Raw genomic sequence first — 26,051 nt, 5'->3', positions numbered from 1 at the left:
GACAAAGTGCAGGTACAGGCTACTCACCACCATGTTGTATGCGTCAGGAACTTCAGTTTCAAACTGAAACTTTCCACCCTGGTAGTAACCCTCATCTATCAAAAAACACAAAACAAAACAAAAAAATCCTTTAAATTAAAAAAAAAAAAAAGAGGAAACAAAAAGCAAATACTACATTAGGATATGGCAAACACAGAATAAGAGGTTACAATGAAGGCTGCAGTGTTCCTTAGCCAAAGGCAGGCACATGAGCAGGGCCTTCCCCTGACCTGGGCAACAGGGGATCCACCTGGATCGCACAGTGAAGAGCAGCATTCTCTGGGGGCCTGGCTGCTCGCCACCCCACATCCTTTCTGCTCCACGCTGTTATAGGTGTGCACCCTCCTAACCTTGCCTCCTGCTTGGGTGAGCTCCTCTGCTTCCTCCTGGCCTCTCCAGCACTTGCATGACTTCTAGCCACTGGGCTCACATTTGCTGAGTACCCTCTCTCTGCCAGGCTTGGGGGACACAGCCGGGAACTAAACTGCTGCTTCAGTGAGTGCTTGGTGCAGCTTCAGAGCAGGCCCTCAGAAAATGGGGGCTGGTGGGCTGCAGGATAATGTCTAGGCCCCGGGTTCACAGACACCGTAGGCAATCCCTTCTCTCCCAACTGCACTGTCTGGGTGTCAGGAAATGGCTACAGGTGCTGTTGCCTGTAGAGGGCGCTCCAGCATGAATGACCAGGAAAAAGACTCCCAAACCTCAGATTGTTTTCAAACTTTGAAATGTGCCACAGTTAGCAACATTATAAAACCAAGGCTCAACTTTCCCCCAAACATCTACCACCATGAAAAAAATCTGCTATATGGGTGTATGTGATTGCACACACATGGGAGGTGGAACCCAGGGCTTCCTGCATAGGAAACAACTGTGTTACCACAGAGCTACATTGAGCCCTAAGGTTTTGATAGGAAGCAATTGGATACAAGATGAAGAGGAGAAATGCTATTTCTCTTTTATTTTAAATTCATCTGCTGAACACCAGTGAGGCTGCAATTTATTTTAGATTGCTGGTCATTTGTACTTTTTCTAAGAACTGAATGATCAATATTCATTAACATGTTACTAAGGTTTTCATCTTTTGATTATCAATATAAAAAGATTCTTAAGAGAATTAGCCTTTGCCTAATTTTTGTTAGCAATTTTTGTTAGTCTGTTGTTTGCCTTTTGATCTTGTTATTTCTCAACACTAGTATTCCATCTTTAAGAAATCAGTCTTTGTTCATGTTTTATGTCTTTAATATCATGCTTGAAAATCATCTTTTCCAACCAAGATTATACAAATGCTCTCCTACATTTTATTCTGGTAATTTGGTGATTTCACATGTTATATTTAATGAGACCACTCACTCATTACACAGAATAAGGTGCTATTATCTTCTAATTGGTTGCCTAAGCACACCATCCCTACAGCATTTACTATTCCATTCTTTCAGCACTTTATTTTATATATTTCTGATTCTTAAAAATATGTCTGGATTTGTGACTGATAGTATATACTAACTCTTTGGAAAAGATATTTGTTTGGATGAATGTTAAACTCCAGATATGAGAATTTTTAAAAGTAGCACCTTATGTGTAAAACAGGTGGAGTGCACTCTCCTTCACCAAGGACTCTGTGGATGTGGGTCTCCCCGCTGACCTTGACCACCAAGGCAGGGAAGCCTACCACTAGGCTCATCAACTCTGCAGGTGCACAGCCCACTCTGTGCTGACCCTGCAGAACCAACTGTGGCCCACGTCACACACCATGGCCTATCCATGAGACTGCCCAGCCACGCCATCCCACCACACTGAATTTTCTCTCTGGTTGGCTTCCTGTTTCACTGATTCAATACATTTCAACTCTGTTGCCCACCAGTTTCAAAGTTTGGACTTTGAAATGTGGTTCCAATTTCATCATGTTCCTTCTGTCCCAACCACTTCTCAGTTAATAATTGTCCAAACTGTATCTTAAATCACTGCAAACCAAGAACAGAATGTTGTAATTTCTTTCTTTTTCAAAAAACAAATCTGAGGAAAATCACCTGCTTCTGAATCAGTGCTTCCTTTCTCCCTGAAGCTGCACAGCTGCTGGCCCCAACCAAGGTTGCTTAGTAATGACCAGATCTGCCCAGAAGTCCCAACGCCCAGCTCACAGGCAGTGAGGAGACCCGGAAGCAGCTTGCGCCCTAGGTGTTCTCTGTGGTGACCCCAGACGCAGAGCTCTCCACTCCCTCTGCACCAGCCTCTACAGCCTGCACCCCCTCACCCAGCACCCCAAGCTGGCAATCAGAGGGCTCAATCAGCGCCTGAAAAACCACAGTGTGAACATGGCCCTGGGCACTGTTTCCAAGTACAGACAGGCCGACTCTACGTTACTACCCATGGCTGCAGACACTGAAAACGTTCTGCTTCTCAGCAAAGGGGGCTTTAAAGTGCAGTAAGGAGACACAGCAGGAGAAAGCTCCAGGCTGCCCACTAACAAATTCTCGCTCCCGGGGCTCTGGAGCCTACTCCCTCCTGCCTTCGAGGGACCACACACGGGCATTTCAAAGGAGATTATGGGATAACCCTGGAGAACAAAGCTTCCCAAGGGACACAGCATCTTCAGGCTCCACCTGGAGAAACCTGGACCCTGTGACAAGGGGACCTATTTCAGTCTTTCTCCCACCTTTAAAAGAAGACCTATGCTCCTCCACCCTCTCAGCAGAAGCTCTGCTTCAAGGCGTAAACACACTCCACCAGGGCCAGAGGACCAGTGATGGGGTGGGCCAGCTGGTGGAGGAGCTGTGAAGAACTGTTTCTCCCTTCTCACACCCATTTCTATAAGGGTAAAGTGCGGCACCATAAATAAAACAGTTCACTCTGGAATGCCCTGCGTTCAGATACAGGGAGTCTGGTGGCAGGGGCCATTAAAACTCCAATCTAGATCACTGTAAAAAAGGCACCCCACCCATGAGAGGCAAGCAGCAAATGCCAATGAGGCCGCCTCGGTGCGTTCTGCTACCAGCACCGGGCTCATGCCTCCCCTCCCTGAAGGGAATCAGATGGCTGTCGAGGTATGCCTCGTGATGGAAAGTCAACCAGGACTTGAGAGCAAGTGACTAGTTTGACAATTAATGAATTTGGCAGATATTTCTCATAAATTGAGCCAAATCTACAGCTCCAACTTTTAGATAAAAATACAAAGAGTGTGGTACTATTTTTTTCCAATATTCTATTGGTAAAGATATGTTGAAGTTAAAACTATTGCAATTTTCTCAACTCTGAGTCGTTCAGGTAAAGTGAGATGCACTGAAAGAAAAGTGGCAGGTGGGACTCAGCTCATGGTCAGCTGTTGGGCCTGGAATCCTGGGTGGCAAAGCCTCCTCCAAGTTAGGCGTTTCTAATTCTCTGTTTTCAACACCGCTGAAGAGGGCACCTAGTTTAGGAGTCAGCTGAACAATTCTGAAAATACCTGCTCGGATTATTGGTTTTAACTTTGAACTTAACTGCAAAGTCGCCAAGTTAGAGCTACAACAAATCCCCTTCATGACTGTCTCCTTATTTATGTGAACTGGCAATTCTCAGTATTTATATCTATAAAGACAAATAAATGAAGAAACTGGTATTTGAACACTTATTTCTGTTGTGTGTTCACAGAACATATCCTGGAATGTCCTGTGTTCACAGAACATGAAATGCTAATTCATGTTTAAAAACTTCAAAATTTACAAGCTACTGCTTAAATTCATCATTCCATTCCACGAGTCCTTGATGAGTGACAACTATGTGACAGACATTGTTCTAAGCACTGGGGACACGTCAACAGGGGACAATGCCTGTCCATGGGAAACTTACATTCTAGTGGCAGAAGAGAAAGTCAACGAGTACAGCCAACAGAAGGAGAAAAGGCAAGGGAGGAGGAGGCTGGAGAGGCTGCATCTCACATGGGACACTGGCAGGGGTAGGGCCAACAGCACTCTGGGCAGGGGTGGCAGATGAAGCAGCAAGAGGCGTGGCATTCTCAGAACAGCACAAAGGCCAGCGGGCCAGAGAGGGAGGCGACAGCAGAGGCAAAGAGGTCAGCAGTCCATGGTGACAAGCAGACTACCTGCCAGGAGGCTGGCTGATTCAGGGGGAGACAGGAACCATGAGAGGGATCTGAGCCCAGGAGGGCAGGGTAGGTTGTAGCCATCCAGGTGATCGATTAGAGGGTTAGCCCAGAGCAGGCAGTGGGGGGACACTGAGATAGGAGCAGCACCAGGATCTGCGGATAGATCAGGAATGGGGCAGGAGAGAGAAAGTAGTCAAAGAAGATGCTAAGGTCTCTGACCCTGAGTTAAAACAATGGATATTAAGTGACATCCAATGGAGTGGGCAGCTGACGGGTCCTGTGTGCAGGGGGTGGGGGGCGGTGGCGTGGTTGGGCCGCAGAGAGGAGTTTGAGAGCCTTTCAGTGTAAGAGCACTTAACTTCAAAAGATGAGGTAGGAAAGGAAGATGAGCTTGGGAGACCAGACAGAGGAGGGGCAGCCAACAACAGGAGGAGAGCCAGAAGCCTGTGTGCTCTAAGGTGAAAATGTTTGTGCTTACAAGTATTTGTCATTCTAGAATAGATAGATTGAGCTATCTATCTATTCTAGAATGACAAATACTTGTAAGCACAAACATTTTCACCTTAGACTGAAATTCTGTAGAACAAATGAAACGAATGTAAGGGTGCCAGGAGGAAAAGTGGATTTTCCGGATTCCACCTGGCAGTGCTGCCACTCACTCTGCACACCTAGGGTAGCTGCATGCATGGTGCTGGATCCGAATCTGGAAACACTTCCAAGAGTGATGCCATACTTTGATTTTTAAATGGCAAAATTTCTGCACACTAGAAATTCTATCTTATGCAACACTGGGGACATGAGGAGTGGTCAGGGCAACAAGAAACCCTGAGCCAGGGCTGCGAGGCAAGCAGGAACAGGAAAGTTGACACTGGGCCGAAGACACAGTCAGCTATCTATTATGAAGAGGTACGAGGATTTAGAGGAATACATGAACATAATGAGGAAAGAAATGGACAATTGGAAAAAAACAAGACAAATGGAACATCAGTAGCTGGAAACATGATAATCTGAGATTTAAAATTCACTGGACGAGCTTCACAGCGAGCAGACACTGCAGAACAGAGGCCACCCCAAACCAAGCCCAGAGAGAAAAGTGTGGAAGCGACAACCTGAGGGAGGTCTCACTTACACTTGGAGGTAATAAATATGGAAGAGACAGAATATATAAAGACATGTTGACCAGATTATCTGAAATTTTATGAACATTAAAGCTCAGATATAAAAAGCACAATAAACTTAAAGTGGGATGAAAAGAAAATCACTTCAAAGTGCTAGCTTTGGGAGCACACATAACTAAAGTTAGACCAACACAGACAGGAGGAGCACGGCCCTGCGCAAGGACAACATGTAAATTTGTGAAACATTATATATGTTAAAAAAAAAAATCACAGTGGGGCTGGGGATGTGGCTCAAGCGGCAGTGCGCTTGCCTGGCATGTGTGGGACCCGGGTTCGATCCTCAGCACCACATGCCAACAAAGATGTTGTGTCCGCCGAGAACTAAAAATAAATATTAAACAACAACAAAAAAAATCACAGTATAATCAAATTGCTGAAAACAAGTGATTAGGAGAAAAATCTTAAAATCAGCCAGAGAATAAAACACTCACAGCATAAACTAGAACAAAGAATTACTATTGACTTATCATTAAAAAAAAAAAAATCCAGAAGGCAGAAAAACGACTCTTCAAATGCTAAAACTGTCAGTGGGAGGCTCAGCAGTCCACACCATGGTCAGGACTCGCCATGAGGGATGCTGTCTGGATCAGGAACACCCAAGAAAGATGCACGTGCTGGGCTTGGTCCTCTGCTTGACGCTACTGGGAGGTGGTGGAAACCTTGCGACATGAGCCTACAGAGAGGTCTTTGGGAAGGTGCCCTGGAGGGGACAGTGGGACCCTAGTCTCTGCTCCCAACCTCTTTGCTTTCTGGCATGAGGTGAGCAGTTTTGCCTTGCCACATGCTCCTGCCATGATATGCCACCTTGCCACAGGCCAAAAGCAATGGGACTAACCCCTCATGCACTAAAACCTCTAAAACTGTGAGCCCAAATAAACATTTCTCTTTATAAGTTGATTTACTTCAGACATTTGTTTACAGTGACTGGAAAGCTGCGGAACACAATTAATACGCCTGCACTACAAGAACCCTCAAGGATGCTCTTCAGGCTGAAGGAAAACAACCGATGAAAACCCAGACCTATAAAAAGGAATGAGGGTCTAAGCGCTGAAGAATATATGTGTAACATACATCTGTAGAAACATGTATACAAAATTGTGTGCGAATGTAAAGAAAAATAGGCTGCTTAAGCAAAGATAACACATGCTAGGTATAAAAAAAGGTTGGGACTGGGAAAGGAACTATAGCACTAACTTAATGCCTTAAGAATTAGAAAAAGATGCTGGGTGTGGTGGGACACGCCTGCAACCCCAGTGGCTTAGGAGGCTGAGGCAGGAGGACTGCACATTCAAAGCCAGCCTCAGCAACAGTGAGGCACTAAGCAACTCAGTGAGACCCTGTCTCTAAATAAAATACAAAATAGGCTGAGGATGTGGCTCAGGCGATTGAGTGCCCCTGAGTTCAATACCTGGTACATCCCCGTCCAAAAAAGGAATTAGAAAAAGAGAAAAATTAAACTAAAAACATGAAGAATAAAGGAAATAACAATGATATGAGCTGAAAACAGATTAATACAGGAAAATATATGAAATCAAAAGCTGTTTTTTTAAGAGATCAACAAAATGGATCATTCTTTCACTAATCTGATCAAGAAAAAAAATGACACAAATTCTAATACCAGGAATTAAAGGATATTAATACAGACTACAGAACTTCAAAGGATAAGAAGAATTAACACCCTCATACCACTACACCGGAAACTGTGGATGACATGAACAATATCTTAAGGCACAAATCACTGAAGCTCACGCAAATAAAGAATCTACACCACCTCATATCTACTAATGAAACCATATGAAGCCAGGAGTGGTGGTGCACGCCTGTATTCCCGGTAGCTCGTGAGGCTGAGATAGGAGGATCCCAAGTTCAAAGCCAGCCTCAGCAACTTAGCGAGACCCTGTCTCAAAATTTAGAAAGGGGCTAGGGATGAGGTTCAGTGGTTAGGTAGTCCTGAGTTCAATCCCCATTGCCTCCCCAAAAAAAAAAAAAAAAAAAGAAAGAAGAAGAAACTGTTTTTACACTTAAAATCTTACTACAAACAAAACAGAACTCCAGACCTCGGTGTGCCTTCACTGGTGAATTCTACCACTTAAAGAATTTACACTAAAACTACACAGGTTTATGCAGAAACAGAGGGGAAGGGAAAATGTGCCTATTTATATCTTAAGGCCAGCATTACCATGACACCAAAACCAGACAAACCAACACAAGAACACTACAAATATCCCTCACAAACAGACGAGAAATTTCTTTCTTTTTTATTTTAAATATTTATTTCTTTAGTTTTTAGGTGGACACAGTATCTTTATTTCACATTTATATGGTGCTGAGAACTGAACCCAGTGCCTCACACACTCTAGGCGAGTGCGCTACTAATTGAGCCACATCCCCTGCCCCCAGACGAGAAATTTCTAAGTAAAATATCAAGCATATCAAATTGAGCGATCCATCATAATGGATTAATACCACCAACACATAACTCATAATATATGGTTCATCATTTCACAAATGCAGGAGTGGTTCAACATTTAAAAAAAAATTCTGGCTATGTAATTTGCTATAACAGATTCATAAAAAAAAAAAAACATACAGCCATTTCAATCAATGAAGAAAAAGCATTTGGCAAATCAACAGCCATTCATCATAAAGAGTCTCAACAAACTAGGAAAAGAATTCTTCAACTTCTATTAAAGTTTCTAAAAAACCCTATGTCTAACCATCTACTCCATGATGAAAAACTGGCAGGACCCCCAAAATTAGAAACAAGGCAAGCAGGGCTGGGGTTGTGGCGCAGTGTGTTGTTGAGCAAGTGTGAGGCACTAGGTTCGATTCTCAGCACCACATATAAATAAAGATCCACTGACAACTAAACAATATTAAAAAAAAAAAAACAACAATAAGGCAAGGATATCCTTCTTCTCCCCACTTCTATCCACGGTGTGCTATAAACCTCAGAAAATAAAGTAAGGCAAGAAAGGAAATAAAAGGATGGATGCTGAAAGTGGGGGCAGGGCTAAACTCCTGGCAGAGCACTTGCCTAGCACACGGAGGCAGGGCTAGGGTGCAACACTGCCAAAACAAAAGCCTGACAGGGAGGCCTGAGTCTTTGCTCACACGTGCATGAGAGTTTACACTGGACTGTGGAATCTCCAGAATAGCTACTAGAACTAAAAGCAGGCTGACCAAGGTTGGGGATATAGGGTTACTACACAAAAGTAAATTGTCTTTCTTTATAAGTTGATTTACTTCAGATAAAGACTGAAAATGGAGACATATCCATGTTCATAGATCAGAAGATGCAATAATTCAAATGGCAATTCTTCCCAAATTGATCTACAACAAATGCAACACAGTCGCAGTCAAAATCTAAGCAGCGTTGTTTTTTTTTGTGGCAGAATTTGATAAGCCGACTTTAATATATATACAGAGGGACCAAAAATAAGCAAAAATGATGTTTAAAAAGAGAACAAAGGGGCAGAAGTCGGACGATGGGATTTCAAGACTTACTATAAAGCCATAGCTGTCAACACAGCGTATTTGTGTAACCACAGACATGGAACAATGGGACAGAAGAGAGTCCAGAAATCAAGGTCAAATGATGCCAAAAAAGGTGCCAATGGGAAAAAGAGAGCCTCTTCCACAGACGGTGCTAGAGGAGCTGGTCGATCTTTTGCCAAGAGGGACAGAAGCCAGACCCTTATTTGGTACAATGTGCAAAAACGCTCCAAATGGACTACAGATCTAACTAAAATTCATAGCTACAAAACTTCTATTTTAATTTAAATAGGATCAGGAGGCTGAAACAAGAGGATCGCAAGTTCAAAGCTATCCTCAGCAACAGTGGGGTGCTAAGCAACTCTGTAAGACCCTATTTCTAAATGAAATACAAAACAGGGCTGGAGAAGTGGCTCAGGTGATTGAGTGCCCCTGAGTTCAGTCCCTGGTACCAAAAAAAAAAAAAAGTATCAAAAAGAAGACAAGTCACTGACTAGGAAAATATTTGTAAAACACACATCTGAGAAGATATATTTAGAATAAAGAATTCTTGAAATTGTGTAAAAAGAAAAAATTAAACTAAAAAAAATGTGCTAGTTGGCCATGGTGGCGCATACCCACCATCCCAGCAACTCAGGAGGCTGAGGCAGAAGAATCACAACTTTGAAGCCAGCCTGGGCAACTTAGTGAGACCCTGCCTCAAAAAAACAAGGGCTGGGGTTGTGGCTTAGTAGTAGAGCGCTTGCCTAGCACGTGTGAGGCACTGGGTTGGATTCTCAGCCCCTCTTAAAAATAAATAAATAAAATAAAGGTATTGCGTATAACTAAAAATATTTTTTAAAAATTTAAAAAACAGGAAGTGTTGGGGATGTAGCTCAGTGGTAGAGTCCCTGGGTTCAATTCCCAGTACCCGCTCCCTCCCGCAAAAAAAAAAAAAAAAAAAAAAAAAAAAAAAACCCAAGAGGGAAAAATAGTTGTAACAGTGACTTCTTAAAAAAGGCAAATTAACATAATCAAACACAACCATGTATCCATCATAATGACTAAAATTTTTAAACCAAACATGGTGAAAATATGGAGCCATTGGAATTCTTAAGCATTATTGGTGCAAACAGGTATAGCTACTCCACAAAAAAATAAAAATAGTTTCTTCTAAGTTAAACAGACATTTTCCTGAGTCATTGCTCCCATTCCTATACATTTTGCTAAGAAAAATGAAAACAGGTCCATAGGAAGACCCAAGAACAAATGTTTACAGAAGCTTTATTCCTAACTGCCAAAAGCAGGGAATGCTCAAGTGCCTATCATATGATGGATACAACTGCAGCTCACCACACCATCAAACCTTCCACACTGCAGCACGGCAACCTCAGAATCACTGTGTGAAAACTTCCTGGAAAAGGCAAGACTGTAGGAAAGTATTAGATCAGCAAATGCCAGGGCTAGGGGTGGAGCTTTTTGCAAAAAGTGATAGACACATTATCTTGATTGAGGAGTAGTTCCATACATGTTGGTCAAAATGCAGATCATACCTAAGAACAGAGAACTTACTATCTGTAAATTATAACTGCTAAACAGGACATTTGAGAAATTTAAATGCTAAAAAAAACTTAGCACTTAAATGGCCATGTCATTTTGGGTTTTTTATAGATAACGTACACATTTATTGGTAAACACCAGAATGTATCTTAACCGTGGCAATGAGTGCTTTTTTAAAAAAAATCTAATTTTATTTTTTTTTTTAGTTATTTTATTTATTTAAATGCGGTGCAGAGAATCGAACCCAGTGCCTTACACATGCCAGGCAAGTGCACTATCGCTGAGCCCCAGCCCCAGCCCCAGCCCCAGCCCCAGCTCCAGCCCAATGAATGCCTTTTAAAACATGCTTTATATTCACTTTAGGAAGGCTGAGTGCTGCTGTAAGCTTCCTGGGAGCTGGGGACCAGGCAGGGCAGAACTCAGCTGAGAACAGGTGTGATGTGTCTGCATGGGGAAACAAGAGTCTCCCCTCAGCACCACCATAAGAAAAGCAGCATCCCACCCCTGGATTATGGAGTTCTGACAAGGAGCAAGGAAGACAGGAGTGAGTACCTGCCTAAGAAAAGTCAGATGACACTGTGACTGACAGCTGCTACTCTAAAGCTCAAATTGTATTCCTAGAATTCATAAGAAAAGGAGAATGCCATCTTTTGAGGTTTTTTTTTTCTTTTTTTTTTTTTTTAAGAATTATTTGAAGGGGAAAAAGCTCCAAGGCAAGGCTGTCTGTTATTCTGCAAATTTATCCCCTTCACAATGGTTATCTCCAAACTAAAATTTTAAGAATTTTTCTAAAAAGAGCCAAGGATGAATGCCTGACATGGTGATGCAAGCCTATGATCTCAGCAACTCGGGAGACTGAGGCCAGAAATTCATGAGTTCAAGGCCAACCTCAGCAACTCAGCAAGGTCCTCAGTAACTTATCAAGACCCTGCAGGAACCAAGACCAGCTTACCATTCAAAAATCACTATGTATAACTCACCAAATAAGTGTAAAACAGAGGAGAAAACCACAAGATCATCTCAATTGATGTTGAAAAAATTAAACACATATTTATGATTTTAAAAACCTCTCAAAAAAACAATATGCCTGAGAGACCAACATATATAAAAAACCTAAGCCAACATCATATTTAATGACTCACAAACCTGTGCCCCTAGGATCACAAAGATGACAGATGCATGTCCTCACTACTTCTATTCAACACTGTACTGGAAATCATGACAAGGGTACCAAGAAAAAGAATCAAAAGGCATACATACTGATAAAGAAGTAAAAATCTTTTTATTTACAGATACAATAATCATGGAAATTCAAAGAATATATCAACAAGCTACTAAAACTAACAAACAGGAAGATCAAATGATACATGATCAATATATTTAAAAATCAATTATATAGAGTAGTAAAGATTAAAATTTTAAATTAAAAAAACCGTATTTATAATACCCTCAAAACCACAAAATACTTAGATTCAACAAAAATTTGCAAGACACAGAAAACTATAAAACAGCAGTGTCCCGTTTTCATTCCTGATACTGTAATTTGAAGTTTTTCTCATGATGATGTGAACTATGGTTCATCCAGTTGATTTCTGCAGAGAACTAGTACTTGCTGTTCTTGTTTGCCCATTTAATTCATTTCTATTATTTGCTATTTCCTTCCTTATACTTTGGATTTCATTACTCTTTTTCTCCTAGATCATCACTTGAAGTGTTTTAGAAAGCAGTGTTGTCTGAGATGTGATCTTCTTTTACAGAGCATAAGCTTTTGAGCTTTACCTATGTTGCTGTAGTCATCAGCATTCCACATGGTTTCTTATTTTATTTTTTACTTTTATGTTTTGGGTACTGGGGATTTGAACCCAGGGGCACTTTACCACTGAGCTACATCCCTGTTCTTTTTATTTTGAAAGCAGGGTCTTGCCAAGTAGCTGAGGGTCTCACTGAGCTGCAGAGACTGGCCTCGACCTTTTGATCCTCCTGCCTTAGGAGGATCAAAGTCCTGCTTCCCAAGTTGCTGGGATCATGGGTGTGTGCCATGCCCAGCTAGCATTTTTGCATCTTTTTAATGATGAGTTGTATTCTACTGTAGGAATGTATATTAATTTACTCACCTATTCACAAGGAAAAAACTGTTGTGTTGCTTCCACTTTGGGATCGTTATGCATAAAGCTGCTACAGACTTTTGTGCACACATCTCTGTGTGTTTTATTTCTCCTAGGTAAATATCTAGCAGTAGAATCACTAACTCACCTAGTAAGAGTATAAAGCTAACCATTTTGCAGGGGATAATTCTGAAGAGAAATCAACTTTTTTTCCACAAAGCTTCCCAGAGAAAAACATAGGAGAATGTATTTCCAACCTTGGGACAAGCAAATATTTCTTGGACAGCACACGAAGAACACAAACCATTAAATTTTTCTGAAAAACTGCCCATCATTAAAGTTAAAATTTTCTCAACAAAAGAGCACTGAAAAATGGGCATAAGTTACAGAATAGGAGAGAACTTTCCCAGCTCACGTCTGACAGAGGACACATGCTCGTGTCACAGAGAGAACTGCCACAAAATAAGATCGAAAATGGCAAAAGACTTGGGTACTTCATAAGACAGACAAACGGCCCAGTCAATAGATGAAAGGACACTCAACATGATCTGGCACTAGGAAGCACGTGTGAAACTAAGGTAAGCCATGTCACACACACATGCTGAGAGGTGTGCAGAACAAATGAAACTTCTCACACGTGGATGGTCAGTGTACAGTACAACCACAGTGGAAAGTTTCTTCAAAAGTTGAATATACATCTTTCTATGACTCAGAAATTCCACTCTTAGGCGGAACTGAAGAAAAAGGAAAAATACAACCAAAAAGGCTTGCATGAGAATGCCCATGCATTCAAACAAACAAAACTATGGTAAGAAAAACCAGAAAGAAATGTAGGGTGGTACGAGGGGCAGCAACTGGTTACAGAGAGGCACAAGGAAACTGGGAGTCTTGGGAATGTTTTTCATCTTTACTGGGGTCATGGTGGCACTGGTATATACACTTTCAAACTTCCTTAAGCTGGACAGTTCAAATTAGCACATTTTACTGTTTGCAATTTTATACTATAGTAAAACTGATTTTAAAAGTAAAAAAAATTTTTTAAAAATCACTGTTATTTTTAATGTCTGTGTTTCCTTCAGCTGGGCCACTGAGCTGACCCAGTTTTTCAAGTTGTCCCACTAACATCCCAGAAGGCTCCATGGGAGGCCTGGGCCCATCCCCATGTGTTGAGAGCCACAGCCAAAGGGGCCCCAGAAAACTTCCAGCTGCCAGCAAACTCCCAGCTGCCGGCTGATGATTGGCTCACAGTGGCCCCAGCAACATCTAGCTGATTGGCTCCTCTGTGGTGATGTTCATTGGGCTGTTTCCCTGCCCTTCAGACTGCCAGCTGATGATTGGCTCACAGCGGCCCCAGCAACATCTAGCTGATTGGCTCCTCTGCGGTGATATTCATTGGACTGTTTCCCTGCCCTTCAGACTACGGAACTGCTCATTGGGGGACTTCTTTGGCTCCGCCCACGCGACCCAGCCAATCGGCCTCAAGAGCAGGAGGATTGTGGGAGGTGGTGTGGTTTGTGGAGGGAGAGGCTTGTGGAAGCCGGTGGTGGCAGTTGGGCTCTGAGGGTTTTTCCTGAGGAGCTGTTTTGTTTGGCGTTTGTAGTTTTAAAAATAAAGTTTGTTTCTTTTGACAAGTGGCTCCTGAATTGTGCCCAGCCAGACTGCGGCATTTGGTGGCCCGCACGGGGAGCGACTGAGGGTAAGTAAACTGCTCGCCCCTGAGGGCAGGGCGAGAGGATGGGTAGCCATTCTAAGTTTACTCTTTTGTTTTGCTTCATTTTTGTTTTAAGTTGCCTGTCCCTGGAGATGAGTGAGACGGAAGGAAAACCGCTCACATCTGAGGAAAAACTATTTGCGTCTGAGGAACAGATAGGGAGAAAGGAAGGATGGACATTTCAGTCCCTGGAGATGAGTGAGACGGAAGAAAAACCGCTCACATTTGAGGAAAAACTATTTACGTCTGAGGAACAGATAGGGAGAAAGGACGGATGCACATGTCAGGAGGATAGAAAGGCTATAATGAAATTTTGTTGTTCCATTTTTATTGGATTCTGTCTCGGTTTGGTTTGGTGTTATCTTGCTGGGTTGTATTATAGTAGAAATACGGGATCAGCAATTAGTAAAAAACAAACCGAAAGAGTGTTAAGTAAATTGTTAGACGAAGGAGGCATCCCAGTAAAATCAAGAGCAGTCAGAGCATACGTTGATACAATACAAAAATATAGCCCATGGCTTTTTAAGGAGGAGTTGTTAGATATATCACAATGGAACCATCATGGTGAAGATTTAAAAAGAATAGAAAAGTACAACCCAGGGACTCTGCCAGTTGGCACATTGACATTGTGGGCGAATGTATCTGGTTTGCTTAGTCCAAAGCCTTCAGTTCAGACAAAGGTAGAGGAAGGAAGTTTAGAGCAGCAAAAGCCATCAGGGGAAAAGTTACAACAGGAGACTGTTAATAACATCTTTCTATTAGAGAGTGAAAGTCTCCAACCAACAGCACCACCTCCATATGCTAGGAGGCTCCCAACCCCCGCAGCTGATAGTTGGGATCTTGAGACAGGATCTCAAGTATGCCCTGTATTTGAGGTAGGAGGGCAGCGAATTCACCAGGGTTTATTTTACAAAACAGTGAAGGAGCTAAAAGAGGCTGTAACAACCTATGGTCCTCAAGCACCCTTCACTGTAAGCTTGATCGAATCCATTACCAACTTAAATATGACGCCAGCAGATTGGGCTAATATGTGTAAAGCTGTGCTAACTGGAGGACAATACCTGTTATGGAAGGTTGCTAATGAGGAATTTTGCAAGGAGACGGCTATGGGAAATGCAGCAGCTGGTTATCCTCAGAGAAATCTAGATATGTTGTTAGGAAAGGGACCTTATGAGGATCGGCAGCAACAACTTGCATATGATCCTGGTGTATACGCACAAATTGCTGTAGATGCACTTAAGGCATGGAAGACTTTACAAGGACATGGAGGTTTACAAGGTCAATTATCTAAGATAATACAAGGAGCTAATGAACCTTATGCTGAATTTGTAGATAGGCTTATTCAAACAGCTACCAGAGTTTTTGGGAATACAGAACAAGCAATGCCATTAATAAAACAACTGGCTTATGACCAAGCGAATCGTTGGTGCAGAGATATCATTAGACCATGGAAACAGGAAGATTTAAACAAATATATTAAATTGTGTAGAGACATTAATGAACAAGAGCAAGTCATGGCAGCTGCAATAAAACAGGCTTTAGATGCCAGAGACATTAATGAACAAGGGCAAATTGTGGCAGCTGCAGTAAAACAGGCTTTAGATGCCAGAGACATTAATGAACAAGGGCAAATTGTGGCAGCTGCAGTAAAACAGGCTTTAGATGCCGGGCCAAGAACATGCTACAATTGTCAACAAGCAGGACATTTTAAAAGGAATTGCCCCATAGGAGGAGGGTTTAACAATACTAGGTATCAAAGGAATAGAATACCGGGTATTTGCCCACGATGCCGTAGAGGGAGACATTGGGCTAATGAATGCCGTTCTCAAACCACCATAGAGGGTACTCCATTATCAAAAAACGAGCAAGGACAAGGTTTTTATCCACAATATCGTGGACAAAGGCATCGGGCTCCGTTGCCAAAAAACGGACAGGGGGCCCCAATGCTCCGGGGCCCCAAACCACAAATATACGGAGCTCTGGAGGAACCCAGCAACCCCAGCAACCCCATCAGGGTAGTGCCCAGGGCATCAGATCCCTCATCAGACAGACTAGAGGGAGCGCAGGGTTGGACATCTGCGCCTCCGTCAAATCAGTACTAACTCCAGAGATGGGAGTTCAAATCATTCCCACAGGGGTGAAAGGACCTCTTCCCAAAGGAACAGTAGGCTTATTATTGGGACGCAGCTCTTCTACTCTAAAAGGACTTTTGATAAGTCCTGGAGTAATTGATCCCGATTATGAAGGTGAAATAAAAATTATAGCCAGTTCTCCAAAGGGTATATCAGTAATTTCACCAGGAGATAGAATAGCACAGTTACTAATAATACCATGCCTACATGATAAATTTTCCAGTCATGCTGTAGAAAGAGGTTCCAAGGGATTAGGCTCCACAGGTGTAGATTGGGCTATGCTTTCTTTAAATTTAGATTCTCGCCCCATGCTAAAACTAAATATTCAAGGACATGAATTTAATGGGTTAATGGATACAGGTGCAGACCTTAGCATTATCTCTCGTCAAGAATGGCCAAAACATTGGCCATTACAACAAGCCACTCAAACGCTTCGAGGCCTAGGAGTGGCGAATAATCCCGATAAAAGTGCAATGGTATTAGATTGGAAGGATCCTGAAGGATGTGAAGGAACTATACAGCCATATGTTTTGGATCATCTTCCTGTAAATTTATGGGGACGAGATGTCTTAGATCAATTAGGTTTAACATTAACAAATAATATCAATCAAAATGCACCCACTATTATGGCTAGACAAGGTTTTAGGAAAGGAAAAAGATTAGAAAAACAAGAACAAGGTATAGCAGCACCAATACAAATAAATCAACGAACAGACAGACATGGGTTGGATTTTCACAAAGGGCCACTGAGACAATAAAAATTACCTGGAAATCAGAAAGACCAGTATGGGTTCCTCAGTGGCCCTTGACTAAAGAAAAGATACAAGTAGCCCATGATCTGGTCAAACAACAATTAGTGGAAGGACATATACAACCTTCTGTATCTCCCCATAATACTCCCATTTTTGTCATCAAAAAGAAATCTGGTAAATGGAGATTATTGCAAGATTTAAGAGCCATTAATAATGAAATGGTCATTATGGGACCTGCTCAATCGGGGATTCCTCAGTTGTCTGCTTTGCCAAAAACTTGGTATGTTTTAGTTATAGATATTAAAGATTGTTTTTTTTCAATTCCAATTCATCCTGAGGATAGTCCACGTTTTGCATTTACTATCCCTGCACTAAATCATGAAGGTCCTGATCAGAGATATGAATGGAAAGTACTCCCTCAAGGGATGGCTAACAGCCCAACTATGTGTCAAATTTATGTTAACAAAGTAATCCAGCCACTTAGAAATCAAAATCCTGAGCTACAAATATTTCACTATATGGATGACATATTATTAGCACACAAAGCTAAAAACACATTGCTAGAATGTTATGCCACACTTACAAACTTATTAAAAAATTATAATCTAGAGATAGCAATAGATAAAGTACAATTAAATTTTCCAATTAATTATTTGGGAGTTCTATTATCCTCAACCATGGTCCGTCCACCAAAAATTCAAATACGAGTAGATCAACTCAAATCACTTAATGACTTTCAAAAGTTATTAGGAGACATAAATTGGATAAGGCCTTATCTAGGTATTCCAACAGGAGAATTGGGACCTTTATTTGATATCCTAAAAGGTCCATCAGATCCAAATTCACCCCGAATGTTGACGCCTGAAGCAAGAAAGGCATTAAAAATCATTGAAACATATATGGAAAATATGCATTTGGATAGAATTGATATAAGTTTGCCTTTATTATTTATTGTACTATCAACAAAAAATATTCCTACAGGAGTATTTTGGCAAGAAGGTCCATTATTATGGATACATTTATCTTATTCTCCTAACACTATTCTTACTAGGTATCCTGAGGCTGTAGGACAATTAATACTCAAAGGAATAAAAACAGCAAAGGCAGTGTTTGGAATTTCTCCTAATAAAATTATTACTCCATATACTATGAATCAAATTGATGAATTAGCTAATGAGTTAAATACTTGGGCAATAATCATGTGCAAATCTAATGTTTCATTTGATAACCACTTACCATCTAATCCTTTATTGTCTTTTTGGTCATTGCATCCTGTAATTTTTCCAAAAATGACAAGAAAAACACCTATCATGAATGCTCCAAATATATTCACTGATGGATCAAATAATGGTACAGCAGCAATAGTTACCCCTGATCGAACTTTTACATTTTTAGTACCCAAACAATCCGCTCAAAAGGTAGAGCTTAGTGCAGTATTACAAACTTTTGTGATGTTTAAAGATTCTGTATTTAATTTATTTTCTGATAGTCAGTATATAGTTAATGCTATAGTATCCCTTGAAGATGCTGGTAGGATTTCCCCTTCTTCTACTGTTTTCTCTTTATTTTCCACTATACAAAGTTTAATCTGGGACAGAAAAGATCCATTCTTTATAGGACATATCAGGGCACATACAGGATTGCCTGGAGCCCTTAGTTTGGGCAATGATTTAGCAGATAAAACTACACATGACGTACATATTTTCTCTATACTAGAAGAAGCTATAAATTTTCATAAAAGGTTCCATGTCAATGCTAATACTTTACAAAAGCGTTTTAAAATAACTAAGGAACAAGCTAGACAAATAATAAAACAATGTCAAAATTGTGTGACCTTTTTACCACAAGTTAATCTTGGAGTCAATCCTAGAGGATTGATACCTAACCATATTTGGCAGATGGACGTCACACACTTGCCAGAATTTGGAAAATTAAAATATTTGCATGTTACAGTTGATACTTCTTCTGGATTTTTGATGGGCTCCCTTCATGCCGGAGAAAAAACTAAAGATGTTATAGCTCATTGCTTACAAAATTTTGCTACTGTGGGCATTCCAAAACAGTTAAAAACAGATAATGCCCCTGGTTATACGTCTACTTCTTTTAAACAATTTTGTTCATCATTTGGCATTACTCATATAACAGGAATCCCATACAATCCACAGGGACAAGGCATAGTTGAAAGAGCTCATCAAACTATTAAAATGTACTTATTAAAGCAAAAAGACGGAATTGGGAAGGGGTATATATTCCCCAAAGATAAACTTAAAATAACCCTTTTTACTCTAAACTTTTTAAATTTAGATTCATCAGGACTTAGTGCTGCAGAAAGGCATATGTGTCCAAAAAATGTACATAAGCCCAAGGTACTTTGGAAAGATATTCTAACAGGACAATGGAAAGGTCCTGACCCAGTAATTGTCTGGAGTCGGGGGTCTGTTTGTGTGTTTCCACAGGAAGAACAGCAGCCGATTTGGATTCCGGAGAGATTAACTAAAGTCCTGACCCAGTGATTGTCTGGAGTCGGGGGCCTGTTTTTGTGTTTCCACAGGGAGAACAGCAGCCGATTTGGATTCCAGAGAGATTAACTAAAGCAATTTCTACAGACCAAAAAGAAGATGATTTGGCTCAAATCCATAACAGCTGATATCCAAAACTCCAATTTGGCTATCCTTACATCTGCGACAGAACCAGGATGCTTTTTTCAATATCTATTTTATTATTGCCCTTTCCCATATCATGAAGTTCTATTTTGTTTTTTGAGCTCATACAGACCTAGGTTAATGTTTTGCTGATCAGTTCTATTTGTTTTCTTTTTTGACTATTGAGTTTTTAAACATTGCAATGGAGATTTCACCTGTAAAAAGTTATAAGGCCTTTACTATTATGTTATGTGTTGTATGTATTATATTATGTGTGCACACTTGTGTTTTGTGTTATATGTTTGAATGTACATATGTCCATATATCATATATGATTGAGCGCTCATAAAAAAAAAAAAAAGATCCAAAATTTTTTTTTTATTCACGTGATTTAAATGGTTTAATTTAAATTGGGTAAATAACTGTTAAGAAGGTTAACAGATCTGTTTGTTTACTTTCACCTATTCTTTTTATTATATTTAATAATTCTTTTCAAAATAATGTAAATTGTTAAGAAAATTGTTTTCTTTTAGTGCCTTCTAGAATGTTACACAATTATTAATATTAACCATTATTGCCAAAATTCCTATCTTCATCCCAGTGCCAGTGAAGATAATGTAAATTGTTAAGAAAATTGTTTTCTTTTAGTGCCTTCTGGAATGTTACACAATGTTTTCTTTAGCTATTATTGCCAGAATTTCTATCTTCATCCCAGTGCCAGTGAAGACAATGTAAATTGTTAAGAAAATTGTTTTCTTTTAGTACCTTCTAGAATGTTATATAATTTTTTCTTTAGCCATTATTGCCAGAATTCCTATCTTCATCCCTGTGCCGGTGAAGACAAAGATAAAACTAATCTACAATCTCTGCAATAGCCATCACTGAACCGCTTACAGAACTTGCCTAAACTATGTGTCACATGTATGCATTGTGAACTCACTTGTATGCATTGTGAACTATCTGTTGGTGCAGCGACTTGTGGTAGTGTTGGAGTATTTTTGCTGATGATGTCATCGGTGGTACAATTTTTCCAACAAGAGCTGTCAATTGGCTTGGTATATCTTCCTCTCTTCTGCTTGTCATGATCGTTCAGCTATTTGGGGGCCAACAGAGGTGAGGCAAAGAACCTCACCCCCCCGCTGGTACCTCTCCACAGGTGTGGCTGTATACTGGACCGGTAGTCAATGACGGGTAAGATCCAATTACAATGGTACCAACCTAAGACAGGAGGCTGACGCCCTGAGGTCAGCTCATCCGAAGACGGGTAAGGACCATATGTAGTATTGGACAACCTAAGGCAGGCACAGTCCCTAAGCCACATGCTTGTTGTTTAAACAGAGAGGGGGAGATGTTGAGAGCCACAGCCAAAGGGGCCCCAGAAAACTTCCAGCTGCCAGCAAACTCCCAGCTGCCGGCTGATGATTGGCTCACAGTGGCCCCAGCAACATCTAGCTGATTGGCTCCTCTGTGGTGATGTTCATTGGGCTGTTTCCCTGCCCTTCAGACTGCCAGCTGATGATTGGCTCACAGCGGCCCCAGCAACATCTAGCTGATTGGCTCCTCTGCGGTGATATTCATTGGACTGTTTCCCTGCCCTTCAGACTACGGAACTGCTCATTGGGGGACTTCTTTGGCTCCGCCCACGCGACCCAGCCAATCGGCCTCAAGAGCAGGAGGATTGTGGGAGGTGGTGTGGTTTGTGGAGGGAGAGGCTTGTGGAAGCCGGTGGTGGCAGTTGGGCTCTGAGGGTTTTTCCTGAGGAGCTGTTTTGTTTGGCGTTTGTAGTTTTAAAAATAAAGTTTGTTTCTTTTGACAAGTGGCTCCTGAATTGTGCCCAGCCAGACTGCGGCACCCATGGTCCTGCTTGACCAGTACTTTCTTTTGTTTGGTAAGCTGATGGAGACTCCCCCAACAGTCCCTTTCTTTTCTCCATCACCAAATTCTGTTTCCATTTTTTTCTCTGAAGAGTGTATTTATTCCTAAGCTTGAAGAATCATTCCCAAAACAAATTCATGAAAATGGTACCAAGTGGCCAGGAGCCACACAAAGAGTTTTGAGCTGGAAACGCAGATGCAAATCTGCAGAGACCACTGAACGCCCATCTCACATGCATTCTTGAATTTTCAGATCCAGCTGCAGGTTCATGGCTGCAAATGAGCCAGTTTTACAACTGGCATGAAATTTTACTTAGGCATGAAGTTAAAGCTTCACTGCTTAGACATATCCCTAAGTATTTTTGTTGTTGTTGTTTGTTTGTTTTAGGAAGTCCATAGTTCCAAAGTTTTTTTTTTTAAGAAAAACATGAAACTAGAGAAGTTTTAAAAGTTGACATACCTCTAATAACCAAAGGCAAGAGCCCCCACGGCTCTCTGATTCAATGGTCCTACAAAATCAGTTCCTACACAGTTTCGGACAGTTCAATGCAATGACAACGTCCCCAGTGTGTACTTACTACAAATATAAATGCTGAAGTAGTAAGTATTTATAGGCACCAAAATAAGTTATTTTTTTAATCTGATAAGATACTAAATACCAAAATATAACAATTATTTTCCATTTTCAAGAGTAATTATATGAACAACAAAGATGCTACCATATACACAATTTCAATAGTCCCAACATTCATGTGATTCAGTAAAAATAAGTTAAAAAGCTGGAGAGGAACATTTATCTGAAGGTTAAACTTCACAGAAACCCTATTATGTGACAGAAGCCTGGAAAAATCAACCATAAAGGACCACAAAGCAAAAGAACCCCCGACAGCTGCTCGGGATGCCCTGGAAAGGCCAGGGAGGAGCTTTCACCACCAACACCCAGGTCTAGGTTCTTGGTGAAAGGAAACAATCTTGACCACTCTAAGAACTACTTAAGACACAGTGCCAGGGGCTCTTAAGGGTGACCCTGAGTCACCGAGAAACCACCTGTGTGCTCAGCACCGAGCAGAACGTGGCAGAGCCCATGATGTCGGAGGAAGGCAGCAAGGGATGGGCAGTCTTCACCAGCTCCTCACCCAGAGGCTTGCCTCACTAAGAGGCCGCCTCTAAGAATGGGCCTGGGACTCTCCTCCTACATGCATGATGGGGTACCAGACCAAGTTCACACGCACGTCCCAGAACCCTCCGCACAGCCTCTACATAGAGAAAATGCAATTTAAACACTATTAAGCACATTCTGAAATTGGGATTTCTCTTGTTATTATAAAACACCTTCCACAGCAAATAACACACCTACACAGAGTCAGGGCCAGGCTCATTATCACCCACTTAAATTCTGTATTCTCTTCCGCATTTGTAGCTGTGACTCATTATTCCTAGTTCCTCACTCCCTTTCCATCCCCCAAATAAAATAACACCCTATGTTTCCAAGACAAAACTCCCTTCTTGTTTTTTTTTTTTTTTTTTCATTCTCTACCCACCTCAGCTCTAAATAACAATCTGAACTTTATATTTGCCAAATGATGCCAGAAAAATCTGTGGACTGCCTGCCCCCAAAATAGCCCTGGGCATCTAACCTCAACCAACCCCACTCCAAAAGGTCAGACCACTTCAGCCCCCACTAACTGCCATGTTCTATCAGCAACACTTCAAGAGGACAAACATCCCTTCCCCTCTTTACCACAATCCTTGGGGTAATTCTGTCCAACGCTTCTGACTTTGCAGTGAATATTTACTGACAATATTCACTTGAGGAACACCTGGCTTCCTTTGGATACTTCTTAATACTTCAGCTTCAGCTTAATCCTTAGGCAGCAAAAGTGAAAGGGGACCCAGCTGGTGAAATTCCTCCTCTGGTAGGATTTTTACAAACATCTACGTGTTACTTTTCTTAGAGAAATCCTAAGAACTTAGACTTCAGAATTCTAGGACTCTCTGTGGTGAATTCCCCTTCTCCTTCCTCCTGCCACCCCACAGCAGCATGAGCTGACTGCCGCCTGCTCCAACCCCAGCACAGCGGGCTCTGAGTCTCCTGGGGCTGCACTGCAGCTGGAAGAGCCCCGGTCCTCCTCTCCTGCCTGGTCTGACACGGAGAGAGGTGGTGCCATGCAGGGGCAACCTGAAGAGTACACACTTACCACGGTTCTAATGAGGACAGCTGGCAAGCAGTGTCTCTGTGCACCAGGACCTGGGCCACGTGCTGTACACATGGTCTCCTCAATCCTACTGCTGTCCTATGGGATGCAGCCCATTTGATGCCTGCTCTGCAGATGAGGCTACAACATAACAAAGGCTATGCTGCTCCAAAGAGAGGCTCATAACTGAAACCCACACATCATTTCACAGCCCACACTCCACCATACAAAAGACTCAGTCAACGTTCATTTTAGTTGTTAAGTTTATACATGGTAAATGGAGTGTAAAATGCCTCAAGTTCACTTACTATGCTTTGACTACAAAGCACATGTCTTGCCTTCATATGGAATAGCAGCTAATGTCTTAACTTTAAAAACGCTAAAGGAGAAAGTTAAAGATTATAACCTTTAAACTTTTAAAAACTCGATGTTTGAAAATCATTTTATTACTGAAGTATGTAAGAATATTTATTACCTGGAATTACAGTTAGCTGAAAGCAATGAAGCTTGTTTGGATCAGGAAAATGCACTTTACAAGTACCTGCAAAAGAAACAGCACATCAGGAAAGTCTGGCGTAAGCAGCGGTCTGCACGCCAAAGGCAACCTGAGCAGGCAGCAAGTCCACAGTGCTGCTGATAACCCAAGATGCAAGACCCACCCTGCTGTGTGTTCCATAATTATGCCAACAGGCTCCAGCTGCAAACCAGGGGCTTTTACCATTCTTTTTCTCCTTATAGTTTTTTGAGTTAATTCCAAATTGATATTTTCCTTCAACTTTTAAATGATCACTAAACATAGCAATCTGACTGTTACTTTCAAGAATTACACTATTTTACTTTGAAGAAACAAGGGCTGGGGTGTAGCTTGGGGGTAGAGTCTTGCTGGCATGCTCAAGGCCCTGGGTTAAACCTCAACACAAGGAGGGGGACAAAAGGAAAAGGAGGAGGGGAGTAAGAGGAAGAAGAAAACACCCCTGGGGAGAGTGATGTATGTAGTGAGTAAAGGCTGGTAAACACGAAAAATCTAGGAAAACTATCAGGTCAAATTTCTAATCTGCTCCCCTAGCACACAGACATACAGGCCACTGTGGTGAAGAAGTTGAAAATAAGTGTGCTTCCTGAGAACTGGCTCCAACTGGAGTTTACCATGACATTTTAAAAAGAACATCTTCACAAACTAACTGGTGGCTCAGCTTGTTTTGTTGGTGAAATGATGCTCTGCCAACCTGGAGGGAACTTTCTGTGTTCAGTGGTCCCAAGCCAGAAGTGTCCTGGATCAGGACAAAGAACTTCCCCTGGGAACAGAGCCACTGCCTGCCGGTGCAGGTAAGGGGAGTTGGCTATAGTCCACACCTGCCTCTGTCACTCACACCAACACTACTGAAGTGGTGACCACTCATGGATAAACACCCAAGGAACCAGGAAAAAAGAAATTTTCTACACTTATCTATAAAATCTGAGAATGTTAAATTCTTTAGTTCACCTATTATTTCTTGCAAGTCACTGATAATACTTAGTTTTGCAATGATATCAATTTTCAACAAAAATAGGATAATTCAAATATAAAGTCAGAAATGGCCTTAGAGACCATTCTAGTCCAACATCCTTAATTAGGACAGAGAGTTTCCATGACTAGCCCAACATCACAGGTTATTAACAGAAGCAAGATTAGCTCCCAAATTAATAAGTACTTCATGACTCTCTTTCCCTATTATAGGCCTCACTTCCTTTTGGTATTTAGTGAAAGTCAGGACACTGAGAGATGACACACAGAAACTAATCAGGATTGCTGATGAGCTTTCTTCTAGAGTGAAAGACAGCTCAGCTTTGATGAGCTTAGAGCAGTCCTAGTGGAAACGTGCCATATTCCTTACCTTAGAAAGAAAGAAACTCGAGGTCAAAAAGTTTACAACTCTCCCCCAAATAACACATTCAGATCTGTGTACAGAATATTGAAAAAGGGCTTCATTTCCCTTAATCTTGAGAGTATAAATACCATCTTTCTTTGTGAGATATATGCAAGAAAAACAAATAAGGAAGGTGTAGGAAACAGTTCCATGATGAGCCAAGGCTGGCATCCTTTAGAATTAGCTGGAATTTCCCTCCTTTCACACGAACAAAGGTACAGATGTAGAAAGGAGTCCTCTGAAGAAGAAAGGCCACCAGGAATAAAGAAATTTGAAGTGGATTAAAAGATAATGAAATGATGGGGGACAGAAATTTTAAAGCTCAAGAAAGGATAAATTCTAAAAATCAAAAGGTTAAAAGTCAGGTTTTCTTTGAACTCAATGCAGAAACTTCATTGAACTTT

At 41.4% G+C, this 26,051-nt stretch overlaps 1 protein-coding gene and 1 non-coding gene across 5 annotated transcripts in view; one reads left to right on the top strand and one right to left on the bottom strand.

The window, feature by feature from the left end:
* Nucleotides 1–26,051, bottom strand: part of Ube2f (ubiquitin conjugating enzyme E2 F (putative)) — a 62,420-nt gene that overhangs the window by 18,749 nt on the left and 17,620 nt on the right. For 2 of the 4 annotated variants that reach the window (XM_026396015.2, XM_026396016.2), the window contains exons 4-5: nucleotides 24,216–24,281; nucleotides 28–95 (exon numbers count right to left, since the gene is read on the bottom strand). In XM_026396015.2, coding sequence (XP_026251800.1) covers nucleotides 28–95; nucleotides 24,216–24,281 — 134 coding nt within the window. The remainder of the gene's footprint in view (nucleotides 1–27; nucleotides 96–24,215; nucleotides 24,282–26,051) is intronic. The other 2 variants (XM_026396017.2, XM_026396018.2) reach the window with 1 other exon arrangement.
* Nucleotides 5,386–5,492, top strand: LOC113187943 (U6 spliceosomal RNA). Its single transcript, XR_003301477.1, has one exon. It is a non-coding gene; the product is annotated as a U6 spliceosomal RNA (small nuclear RNA).

This window comes from Urocitellus parryii, chromosome 1, assembly GCF_045843805.1.
Source record: "Urocitellus parryii isolate mUroPar1 chromosome 1, mUroPar1.hap1, whole genome shotgun sequence".
Lineage (NCBI taxonomy): Eukaryota > Metazoa > Chordata > Mammalia > Rodentia > Sciuridae > Urocitellus > Urocitellus parryii.
The sequence above is the reverse complement of the archived record's forward strand: the minus strand, read 5'-3'. Positions and strand labels throughout refer to the sequence as shown.